Below are 12,524 nucleotides of genomic sequence, written 5' to 3' on the forward strand. Positions count from 1 at the left end.
AATCGTTTCGATAATCTGGAAGAAAGAGAGAGCCCGTTTCCTTCGTTTGACTATAGGTGGCGTTACTGTCTGTCCACCCAGTTATGGAAGCACAAAATGTATATAATGGCACCCTTGAAATAAAAATAAATGTTTTTGTTATATTTTAATTTTAAACATGTTTTTTTTTCTTTTTTGCAAACATATTTAAGTTTTTTTTTTTTTTCAAACATATTTAAGTTTTTTTTTGTTTTTGCAAACATATTTAAGTTTTATTTTTTCAAACATATTTATGTTTTTTGTTTTTGTTTTTGCAAACATATTTAAGTTTTATTTTTTCAAACATATTTACGTTTTGTTGCTTGTTTATTTTCAAACATTTACGTTTTTTTTTTCGTTTTTCTCATTTATTTTTGTTGTTGTTGTTGTTGTTGTTTGTTTGTTTGTTTTGGAAACATTTAGGTTTCTTTTTTGTTTTTCTAAACACATTTACGTTTTTTCTTTTTTCGCAAACATATTTTTTTGTTTTTGTTATTTTTTTTCAAATATAGTTTATTTTTATTTTTTTTATTTTGTAAACATGCGCAATCTATTACGATCTTTGCCGCCAATTAACCCTTACCAAACCACATAATGGATGCAATTGTTGATAACATTTTACCTCTAAGTGACATGTGTTTTCTTGAGTATTCCTTAAAGGATGTTCTCTTAGAAACGTAAAAAAAAAAAAAAAAATAAATAAACGTAAATGTTTGAAAATAAACAAGCATGTAAATGTAAATAAACAAACATGTAAATGTTTGGAAAAATAAAACTTAAATATGTTTGCAAAAACAAAAAAACAAAAACAAAAAAAAACAACAACATAAAAACAAAAAAAAAACAACGTAAATGTTTGAAAATAAACCAGCAACAAAACGTAAATGTTTGGAAAAATAAAACTTAAATATGTTTGCAAAAACAAAAACCAACAAAACGTAAATATGTTTGAAAAAAAACAAACAAACTTAAATATGTTTGCAAAAAAAAAAACAAAAAAAAAAAACAAAAAACAAAAAAAAAACGTTTAAAATTAAAATATAACAAAAACATTTATTTTTATTTCAAAGGTGCCATTATATACATTTTGTGCTTCCATAACTGAGTGGACAGACAGTAACGCCACCTATAGTCAAATGGAGGAAACAGACTTTCTCTTTCTTCCAGATTACCATCGTTTCTTTGTATTCCCTTAAATCCATATAGTATACCCGTTGTTTTTATAATGTTCTAATATTGTTTTTTTTTTGTTCCTCCATGCAGGTGGCACGTACATAGATAAAAGAACGGTTGCGGAACTTTCCATGGCAGCTGAATATTTAAAAATGGAGGATATGATTCAAGCTTGTATAGTCTACGTCCGTAAGATGGATACCGAGCAAGCGTTGTTAATTCTCTTACCGAAGGACATCCCAAAATCTAATAGACTCTTTCAGATGGCTATCTCCTATGTGATCAGGAACTATTCACGAGTCTATGAACATAGACACTTTGTGGAACTGCCAGCTCCTGTCCTCTTCTATCTTCTCTGCAACGATCGACTGGACGTCACATCTGAGCTGCAGGTACTTGAGAGTTTGCTTAAATGGACGTTCTATGGAGGAAAGCGGCGACAGGAAATCTTTGATGAACTCATACGATGCATAAAGTTTGGAAATATGAACCAAGATGAATTATCGTATGTTTCCACGATGGCGAAACGTGTGATGCACCCGGGAAAATGTCAGGATTTATTACTTGAAGCTTGTTCGTATGTCATCATTTGTCTACTTTCTTCTCTTTCACTGTTCGTTCCACTCCAAACAAGGCACAGTGTCACTTTGACGTAAAGGGCTATTATTTGGGATAATATTTACAAGGATACTATGTAGGGAGTTGAGCAGTGAGATGTCTGTTCACATTACATTTGAACTTCTGAATGTCAGTACAGTCAAGGAAGACGATACCCAAGAGGGAATTCCAAAGTTTAACAGTTTGAGGGAAGAAACTATTTTAGTAGAAGGCTTTCTGGCATCTACAGGGTAGAGGTAGGATTTTGCTGCCGGTTGAGTTGGCTGGGGGTATTTATGTTGAGGTGGCACAAGTGCTTTTGAGTTCGTCAGAGCACATTCCATTAAAATATTTGTAAAACAGGCACAGGGATGTAACATTTCGGTGATGGGACAGAAGTTAAGAGTTTGGTTGCTAGTGTGGGACCTATTAGGTTGGCAAAACTTTTTTGAAACCTGTCTAAGAATGAGAAGCTAGTGGTAGATGCACCAGGCAAGATGTGGTAACTACAGTCCATGCCTGGGTGAATTGTGGCTTTGTAGAGGTCCAGGATTTTCTGTCTTATTTTTATTTAGTCTTCCAATTGTGATATTTACCTTTGTGTGTTGGGGTTGAATTTGTACATGGACTTGAATATATATATGGACTTGAATATGTATATGGACATGAATACATATATGGACTTGAATACGTATATGGACTTGATCGTATATGGACTTGAATACATATATGGGCTTGAATATATATATGGACTTGAATACATATATGGACATGAATATATATATGGACTTGAATACGTATATGGACTTGATCGTATATGGACTTGAATATATATATGGACATGAATACGTATATGGACTTGAATACATATATGGACTTGAATACGTATATGGACTTGAATATATATATGGACTTGAATACGTATATGGACTTGAATACGTATATGGACATGAATACATATATGGACTTGAATACGTATATGGACTTGATCGTATATGGACTTGAATACATATATGGGCTTGAATATATATATGGACTTGAATACGTATATGGACATGAATATATATATGGACTTGAATACGTATATGGACTTGATCGTATATGGACTTGAATATATATATGGACTTGAATACGTATATGGACTTGATCGTATATGGACTTGAATATATATATGTACTTGAATACGTATATGGACTTGAATTTGTTAACTGGACTGATTAATTATGTCAGAAATTAGAAACTTTCTAAAGCGACGTCATGCACTTCTTTACCAGTCAGAAATTGTCCGATTGCATCAGAATTACAAAGTTGTGAAAACTCACTAGCGTCCCATCAGTATCCTTTGTCATCAAATGTAACGTCTTGAGATTGTTTGGTCACATTAAACGTTCCAGTGTGGGCTAAATTGCAGACAAGAAATAATCTAATAATAATCTATATATTAATACCGTGGTACCTTTAATGTACGTACCTATGAGTGTCACGGTTTTAAGATTATAAATTAATCGGTTGTAAGATCCTATTTCTTAAAAAGTAGGATACAAGGTGATAACATACTATGAACATAAAATTATTAGTATATAGATAAAAATTACAAATAAGAACGTAAAATTATTAGTATATAGATATACAAATTAAATGGCTGTAGTATGTTATCACCTTTGATCCTCTTTTTTTAATAAATAGGATCTCCCGATCACCGAAGATGCGATGGAAAAAAAAGGATTTAAATGAAAAAAGTTATGTTGCTTTTGGACCATACATGAAACTAAAATATACCTTCTTGGTATTCTGGTTACGATCCAAGGGTAGTCTCTGTTCTGTCTAAAGATGGTATAATGATATCGTGGGGTTTCTGTTTGCACTGGGCGCCCATACAATGGAAATATATCACAGGCTCCGATAAGGATATTGGAGATAAATGGTGATAACCCAACACATTCTGACACTACATTAACCAGATTACTTAGATAAATACTTTTACAAAAGGACTAAAATAATATTGCACAGAATGCCCAGCAGCGATATATTACATATGAAAGATGCCACTGTGGAATTTTTACAGCCGCCCCCTAGTAATAATAATAATATTTTTTTTTAAATATGCGTAAATAGGGTCCTGCTGCTAAGAAAATAAAAAATGTCTTTGTCACCATGTCTAAAGTACAATGTCTTGTTTTGTTTCTCTTCTATTCTGAAATAACCAAATGCGATTTCAGAAAAGTACAGTATAAATTGCTTGCACCCCCCCTCGCCCGTCTACTGCAAACAAAGAAAAGAAAAAGATGAGAAAAAAAAAAAAAACGATGCAAACAAAATAAAAGACAGCAGAAGACAGTTTCTTAATATAGGAAAGTAAAAAAAAAACAAAGAAAGAGATAAAAAAAGGAAATGTTTCTGATTCAAAAACGACATAGTTTGTTGTAATAATTGCTATTACTGAATGGGTTAATATGAGACGCCATGCTTTAATTTTAATGATTGCTTGTTTAGTGTTCGTTAATGCTATTCGGTTATTCCAGAATGATACTATTTGAGGATTGATAGGTAAGCTGGAAGAAATGTAAAAATTATTGAAACCAAATAGAACTAGCACATATTTTCCGAAAATATGCACCAATACTTGGCATAAAGTGTCACTCAAGTAGAGTTCTATATATCAATTGTGTTTATGAACCTACTAGAAAGGTCACCCAGCGTTGTCCGGTCATAAACTATGCATAAATATTATATTTTACTTAATGCAGATTTTTTATTTATTATAAAAAGATATACCGTCGATATTAAACGTAACGTTAAATTCCTTTAAAAAAAAAACAAAGTTAAAAAAAATGGAAAGAAACTGAGACATGTGCATGCAAACATTATGTTTTTTCTAAACAGTTCATTTCTTGAAAGTAAAAAAAAATATTTGAGCTGGGATCAAAACCAAAACCTGAAGACAGTGAGTCAAGAACGATAACCATTAGGCCAGCTTGCCACAATCTTTAAAAGGTGTTTTCAAACCTAATTAGTCTTAACACAAGGAAGATGTCATATGAATGTTGGTGCATGTACAGTTGTGAAACAGTTGACAAACATATAAAAATCTGACAGACCCACCAAGTACTCATTCTTCAATTTTGACCTCTTAACAGCCCTTTTTCCGGATGAAAGCCGATCAAAAAATTTTCCATGTGTCTGAATACGCTATATACCAAATTTCACACCTGTAGATCAAAAATCCGTTGAGTATTTAAGTTGAAAAGTGTCCTCACACATACACACATATTCTCACTTCATTGTTGAAAAATAGAAAAATCGACTTTACTTTATTATATAGAAAAAAGGAGAAATATGCTTAGATTAATATTGATTAATGTTGTAGTCCCATAAATGTCCCAAGAAAAGACGCAACTCCATATTTAGTGGACACAAAATATATTAAACAGGAAAGAAAAAACAAAAAAAACAAACAAACAAATACAACAAATAAAGAGTATGGTTATGGTTATACGCCAGACTGACTGCCAAGAGTGCATGATGTACGCAAACAACAGGAGACACATTATCCTGGTCTTTACAGTAAGTGGAAGAGTTTGTTATTATCTGTAAGGTGGACAGACCACAGCAATTAATTAATTGATTGATTGATTATTTGATTGATTTATTAATTTATCGATTAATTTATTGATTGATCAATTAATTTATTTATTGATTGATTGATTAATTTATTGATTAATTAATTGTTACTGATTGATTAATTAATTGATTAATTAATTGATTGATTGATTGATCGATTGATTGATCGATTGATCGATTGATTGATTAATTGATTGATTGATTAATTAATTGATTGACTGATTGATTGATTAATCGATTGATTGTCTGATTGATTTATTAATTGATTGATTGATTAATTAATTGATTGACTGATTAATTAAGTAATTAATTGATTGATTGTCTGATTGATTAATGAATTGGTTGATTAATGAATTGATTGATTAATTAACTAATTAATTTATTTATTAATTTATTGATTAATTAATTAATTTAGTTGACTGCTGGATTAATTAATTAATTAATTAATTAATTAATCCAACAATCAACTAAATTAATTAATTAATTAACAAATAATGATTCAATTAATTAATTAATTAAAAAATAATGATTCAATTAATTAATTAATTAATTGAATCATTATTTTTTAATTGATTGATTGATTAACTAAAGTGTTTCAGCTTCCTTAACATCCTGTAATAAATAATTTTTTTAAATGCAGGAATGCACGTCAACCTCGAGTGGAGGAATCAGAAATAAGTGAAAGTTATGAATTTACCGACGAAACTGAAGACGCAGAATCGGTAAGATAACAATGTTATAATCTAAACACTTAATCTAAACACTTAATCTAAACACTTAATCGCTGAAACTCTTTTCTTTATTATTTTGTTCTAGCTGGGGACAGGGCAATCTTACCAGATACCAGATATTCATCTGCTATCACATGCATTCCAACCAAAAGATCTTTTTAAGGTTCTAACTGTCCCTTTAAGTGAAATTGGGTTATCTTTCTTGCACTTGGTTCACTGGGTATTAAATTATCTTTTTAAATTCTTTTTCATGTGTCCGGTTGCTCCTATAATTACTGGAATGATGGAGATCTTCCTAAAATTCCAATTTCTTTTCATGTCATACATAAGACCTTGATATTTCATTATCTTTTCCCGCTCAGCTCTGTTTAGCAAGGCATCATAACCACTCTGGGACCTAATTTGACAATGTAGCGCCAATGGTAGGAGGAGGAGAAGGTGTAGTAAACACAAAAGTTTCATTATCTGAAGACCGAGTTCAATCCCTGGAGAGGACAGTACATTTTTATTCTATCTGTAATCACACTACACGACAACGTCGAATAAGAAGCAAATAATGTATATAGTTGTTACAGAGTTGTTTTAAAATTTCTAAAATTTATCTCACATATAAAGTTATATTGTCTAATTTTCAAAATCAAACCCAAATAGCATTTAACTAGACAAATAAAAACTTACTTCTGACTAGCCAATTTAATTCGTTGTTAGTGCATCATGTTATTGGCAATATAAAAACATACTTTGATACAATTTATTAAAAGAAAATTACTTAAATCAGCCCAGATAATATGATACATTTTTAAATCATCACCTAAAAATAACAATCAATAGCACTATACCCTATACATATACTCTATATAGGCTGGAATGATTTTTTTAATAGTTTTATGAAAAATTTGTTCAAATAGTTTTATAAAAAAATTTTGCACCCTCCATGAAAAAATAAATCTTGCTGGCGAAAATTGAGAACAATTTGTTTTTTTTAATACTTGTTTATGTGTGTACAAAGGTGTTGACCCAAAGCTGTTTCTCTTATTTCCCCGTCCCCTAGGTGTTCTTAAACCTTAATTGATCCAAATTTTAACTCGTTAGTTTTTGCGTTTGATTACAGAATGTCATGTGCGTGTGCAAAGATGAAGGTCAACCAGTGTCGACCAAAAGCTGTTTCTCTTGTTTCACCCTCTTGCTGGGGTCCCTGGACCCTACTTGATCCAAACTTTATATCAGTGTTAAATAAAAAAAACAACAAATTTTTTATTTGTTTTTAGGTATTACTTTATCAAATGGCGATTAATTATTTTTGTCAGCTAGTGATATTCAATAAATTGTATGCAAGTTTGACATTCAATAAATTGTATGCAAGTTTGACATTCAATAAATTGTATGCAAGTTTGACATTCAATAAATTGTATGCAAGTTTGGTGCAATCCGATAAATGTTCAAAAACTGGTGGGGCAACTTATGTTTAGTCCCTCTTCTGTTCGAACATATCTATGTATATATCTATAAAAGTGAGAATGTGCGTGTGTGTGTGTGTGTGTGAGTACACTTCTCAACCTATATACTCAACAAATTTTTTATTCTACACACTTGAAATTTAGTTTATAGGGTTAGGGTATTTTAATTAGTTTTCATCCGGACAAAAGGGCTGCTAAATGGTCAAAATTGAAGAATTGGTACTTAGGGATTAGGGTTAGGGTTAGGGTTAGGGGTAATCGGGTTTTTATCTATTTGACAAATGTTTCACGAATGCACATGCAAAATCGCGAAACAGTTGACAAACAGCTGACAAATTTCTTATGTTAAGAATAAGTAGGTTGAAAACATATTTTACAGATTGTATCAAGCTGGCCTAATGGTTATCGTACTTGATTCACTGGTTTTGGTTTCAATCTCAACTCGAGTGTTTTTTTTTACTTACAACAATTGAACTGTTTAGAAAAAAACATAATATTCACCTGCACATGTCTCAGCACATGTTTCTGATTTGTTTTTTTTTTTACTTTATATTTTTAAATGAATTTACCGTTACGTTTAATACCCACGGTATTTCTGTTTTTATAATGAATAAGAAATCTGCTTTAATTAAAATATAATATTTATGTGTATTTTAAGACCGGGCAATGCCGGGCAGCTTGCTAATAAAATGACTGCAAAAATTTGCCTCTGGACCAAAGTATCGTAGGTTTGTAACAACAGATGCCACATACAAATTCAATACATCTAGGCTAATAGCCACTATCTTATGTAGCTTTCGAACACCATTTTAGATACAATCAGCTGTGAGATTAAAATGCTAGATTGCATCGTACAAGCAACACCATCACAATCGCAACATCTTTATGGGAAGAAGTCCCTATTTTTCTCGCTAAATATTTAGTCCTACCACTACTCCCAGTGGTCAGCAGAACAAATTCTACACTTTCTACAGATACTGTGCTTTTACCACACATAACTGGCTATTACATACATAGACCTAACATAATCTTCACAATTCATAAATAATAACAACTCCCTCACAAAGTCTATCCATTCTGATTGGCTGAGCTCTGATAATTATCATATTCCAGAATCTAATTCTATACTTCATAAACGAATGGTTTCTAAAATTACAATATGGCTTCACTAAGAGATATGTTACATCACACACCGTCAAGTTTGTTTAATGCTTAGGTCATTACTGTCTTGGGTGTGTGTGTGTTGCATTTTACAATTCGCTTGACATTTGCTATAAACATTAACAACTCTAAAAATATTGTGTAAGAACATAAAAAATACAACATTTTCGCTAATGGTTGTATTATAGTCCATGCGAGCATGTGTTTGTGTGCGTGTGTTGAAAAAAAACAACAACATTTGTTGTTAAAACAATTGAAAAAAAAACAAACTGTATACAGTAGAACCCCGGGATACGGTGGCCCTAGGATACGTTTTGTCAGGATACGATGTGGAATACTATGTTATTTTGTGTGTCATGCTTACATCTTTTTGCTTCCAAGTGACTGTTATTTAATTGTTATGACCTGCCATTTCTTGTAAATAGTAATTTTACCAAGAATTCTTCATAAGTTTTGGTTTCGGTTTCGCTTATAGCTGATGGCACTCAAGTCATCTATTTTTTTTATAAATAATTTTATCAAGAATTCTTCATAAGTTTTAGTTTCGGTTTCAATTCAAGCTGATACACCCAAGTCATATGGATATATTATTTTATTTTTAAAATTACAACTTTATAATATATAAGAATCGATAGAAAATTGACTTTATAATAATACATACGAAATCTGCAAAAATTAAAATATCATATTTAAGCTTATTTTAGGAACAAGCTATGCCGGGCGTTCCTGCTAGCTTAGATAAAAGCTTTGCAATTTACAAAAAAGACCTTCAATAATAGCAACTGGTCTCCATTTAAGCTGAACATCCAGAGAACGACCACATAAATATATTACATATGAATGAGTCCTCTGTGAGATTTTCACAGGTCCCGCTAGGTAATTATCATTATTAGATGATAAAAATATGTCAAATGCCAGTTAAGTTTACCAGTGTTTTCTTTTTTGTTCATTCAGATAACGAGAAGCGGATATTTAGAAGAAGATGAAGAAGACGAGGAACGTGGAGAACCTTCGGATGAACATAATAAAAATTCTGATGTCGAATATTTAAAAAGGAAGAGAACTAATCAGCTTACGGATGATGAGAGAATTTCAGAAGATGATTTAACAAATTTGGACCAACATGAACTCAAAAGTGATGAAAAAATACAACGACATAGAGTAACGGCTGATATATCTGTTCCTAATGAACCAGATGAAAACAGGCAATTTAGTCATTCAGACTTGACTGAAAAGCTGGTAGAAACTCTTGAATGTGGGACAGATACACTGACATTAGATGAAAACGTTGAGGATTCTGTTCAGGTTGAATATTTGCCGAAAGAGAGTACTGAAAATATAAAAGATTCCGAAAGCTTTCTGGAAAAAGATCTGTCGGAGTTAGACGGAGATTCAATTGGAAAAGATGAAAGCGAAAATCGAAATAAAATAACGTTCGATACAACTATTCCGGATACAGGATATGAAAAGCGGAAATTTAGTCATTCGGACATGAGTGAAAAACCGGTAGAAACTTGTGAATGTGGGACAGATACACTGACATTGGATGAAAACGTTGAGGATTCTGTTCAGGTTGAATATTTGCCGAAAGAGAGTACTGAAAATATAAAAGATTCCGAAAGCTTTCTGGAAAAAGATCTGTCAGAGTTAGACGGAGATTCAATTGGAAAAGATGAAAGCGAAAATCGAAATAAAATAACGTTCGATACAACTATTCCGGATACAGGAGATGAAAAGCGGAAATTTAGTCATTCGGACATGAGTGAAAAACCGGTAGAAACTTGTGAATGTGGGACAGATACACTGACATTGGATGAAAACGTTGAGGATTCTGTTCAGGTTGAATATTTGCCGAAAGAGAGTACTGAAAATATAAAAGATTCCGAAAGCTTTCTGGAAAAAGATCTGTCGGAGTTAGACGGAGATTCAATTGGAAAAGATGAAAGCGAAAATCGAAATAAAATAACGTTCGATACAACTATTCCGGATACAGGAGATGAAAAGCGGAAATTTAGTCATTCGGACATGAGTGAAAAACCGGTAGAAACTTGTGAATGTGGGACAGATACACTGACATTGGATGAAAACGTTGAGGATTCTGTTCAGGTTGAATATTTGCCGAAAGAGAGTACTGAAAATATAAAAGATTCCGAAAGCTTTCTGGAAAAAGATCTGTCAGAGTTAGACGGAGATTCAATTGGAAAAGATGAAAGCGAAAATCGAAATAAAATAACGTTCGATACAACTATTCCGGATACAGGAGATGAAAAGCGGAAATTTAGTCATTCGGACATGAGTGAAAAACCGGTAGAAACTTGTGAATGTGGGACAGATACACTGACATTGGATGAAAACGTTGAGGATTCTGTTCAGGTTGAATATTTGCCGAAAGAGAGTACTGAAAATATAAAAGATTCCGAAAGCTTTCTGGAAAAAGATCTGTCGGAGTTAGACGGAGATTCAATTGGAAAAGATGAAAGCGAAAATCGAAATAAAATAACGTTCGATACAACTATTCCGGATACAGGAGATGAAAAGCGGAAATTTAGTCATTCGGACATGAGTGAAAAACCGGTAGAAACTTGTGAATGTGGGACAGATACACTGACATTGGATGAAAACGTTGAGGATTCTGTTCAGGTTGAATATTTGCCGAAAGAGAGTACTGAAAATATAAAAGATTCCGAAAGCTTTCTGGAAAAAGATCTGTCAGAGTTAGACGGAGATTCAATTGGAAAAGATGAAAGCGAAAATCGAAATAAAATAACGTTCGATACAACTATTCCGGATACAGGAGATGAAAAGCGGAAATTTAGTCATTCGGACATGAGTGAAAAACCGGTAGAAACTTGTGAATGTGGGACAGATACACTGACATTGGATGAAAACGTTGAGGATTCTGTTCAGGTTGAATATTTGCCGAAAGAGAGTACTGAAAATATAAAAGATTCCGAAAGCTTTCTGGAAAAAGATCTGTCAGAGTTAGACGGAGATTCAATTGGAAAAGATGAAAGCGAAAATCGAAATAAAATAACGTTCGATACAACTATTCCGGATACAGGAGATGAAAAGCGGAAATTTAGTCATTCGGACATGAGTGAAAAACCGGTAGAAACTTGTGAATGTGGGACAGATACACTGACATTGGATGAAAACGTTGAGGATTCTGTTCAGGTTGAATATTTGCCGAAAGAGAGTACTGAAAATATAAAAGATTCCGAAAGCTTTCTGGAAAAAGATCTGTCAGAGTTAGACGGAGATTCAATTGGAAAAGATGAAAGCGAAAATCGAAATAAAATAACGTTCGATACAACTATTCCGGATACAGGAGATGAAAAGCGGAAATTTAGTCATTCGGACATGAGTGAAAAACCGGTAGAAACTTGTGAATGTGGGACAGATACACTGACATTGGATGAAAACGTTGAGGATTCTGTTCAGGTTGAATATTTGCCGAAAGAGAGTACTGAAAATATAAAAGATTCCGAAAGCTTTCTGGAAAAAGATCTGTCAGAGTTAGACGGAGATTCAATTGGAAAAGATGAAAGCGAAAATCGAAATAAAATAACGTTCGATACAACTATTCCGGATACAGGAGATGAAAAGCGGAAATTTAGTCATTCGGACATGAGTGAAAAACCGGTAGAAACTTGTGAATGTGGGACAGATACACTGACATTGGATGAAAACGTTGAGGATTCTGTTCAGGTTGAATATTTGCCGAAAGAGAGTACTGAAAATATAAAAGATTCCGAAAGCTTTCTGG

General features: G+C 32.4%; 1 protein-coding gene across 1 annotated transcript in view; it reads left to right on the plus strand.

Moving 5' to 3' along the window:
- The window catches only part of LOC145260194 (uncharacterized), a 60,257-nt gene that overhangs the window by 12,420 nt on the left and 35,313 nt on the right, over nucleotides 1-12,524 (plus strand). Inside the window, exons 3-5 of the mRNA XM_080118017.1 lie at nucleotides 1,282-1,768; nucleotides 6,050-6,131; nucleotides 9,713-10,085. Of these exons, the coding sequence (XP_079974143.1) occupies nucleotides 1,282-1,768; nucleotides 6,050-6,131; nucleotides 9,713-10,085 (942 nt within the window). The remainder of the gene's footprint in view (nucleotides 1-1,281; nucleotides 1,769-6,049; nucleotides 6,132-9,712; nucleotides 10,086-12,524) is intronic.

The sequence above is a fragment of the Euprymna scolopes genome, chromosome 36, assembly GCF_053919585.1.
Source record: "Euprymna scolopes isolate OS-2025 chromosome 36, ASM5391958v1, whole genome shotgun sequence".
NCBI classification, from domain to species: domain Eukaryota; kingdom Metazoa; phylum Mollusca; class Cephalopoda; order Sepiida; family Sepiolidae; genus Euprymna; species Euprymna scolopes.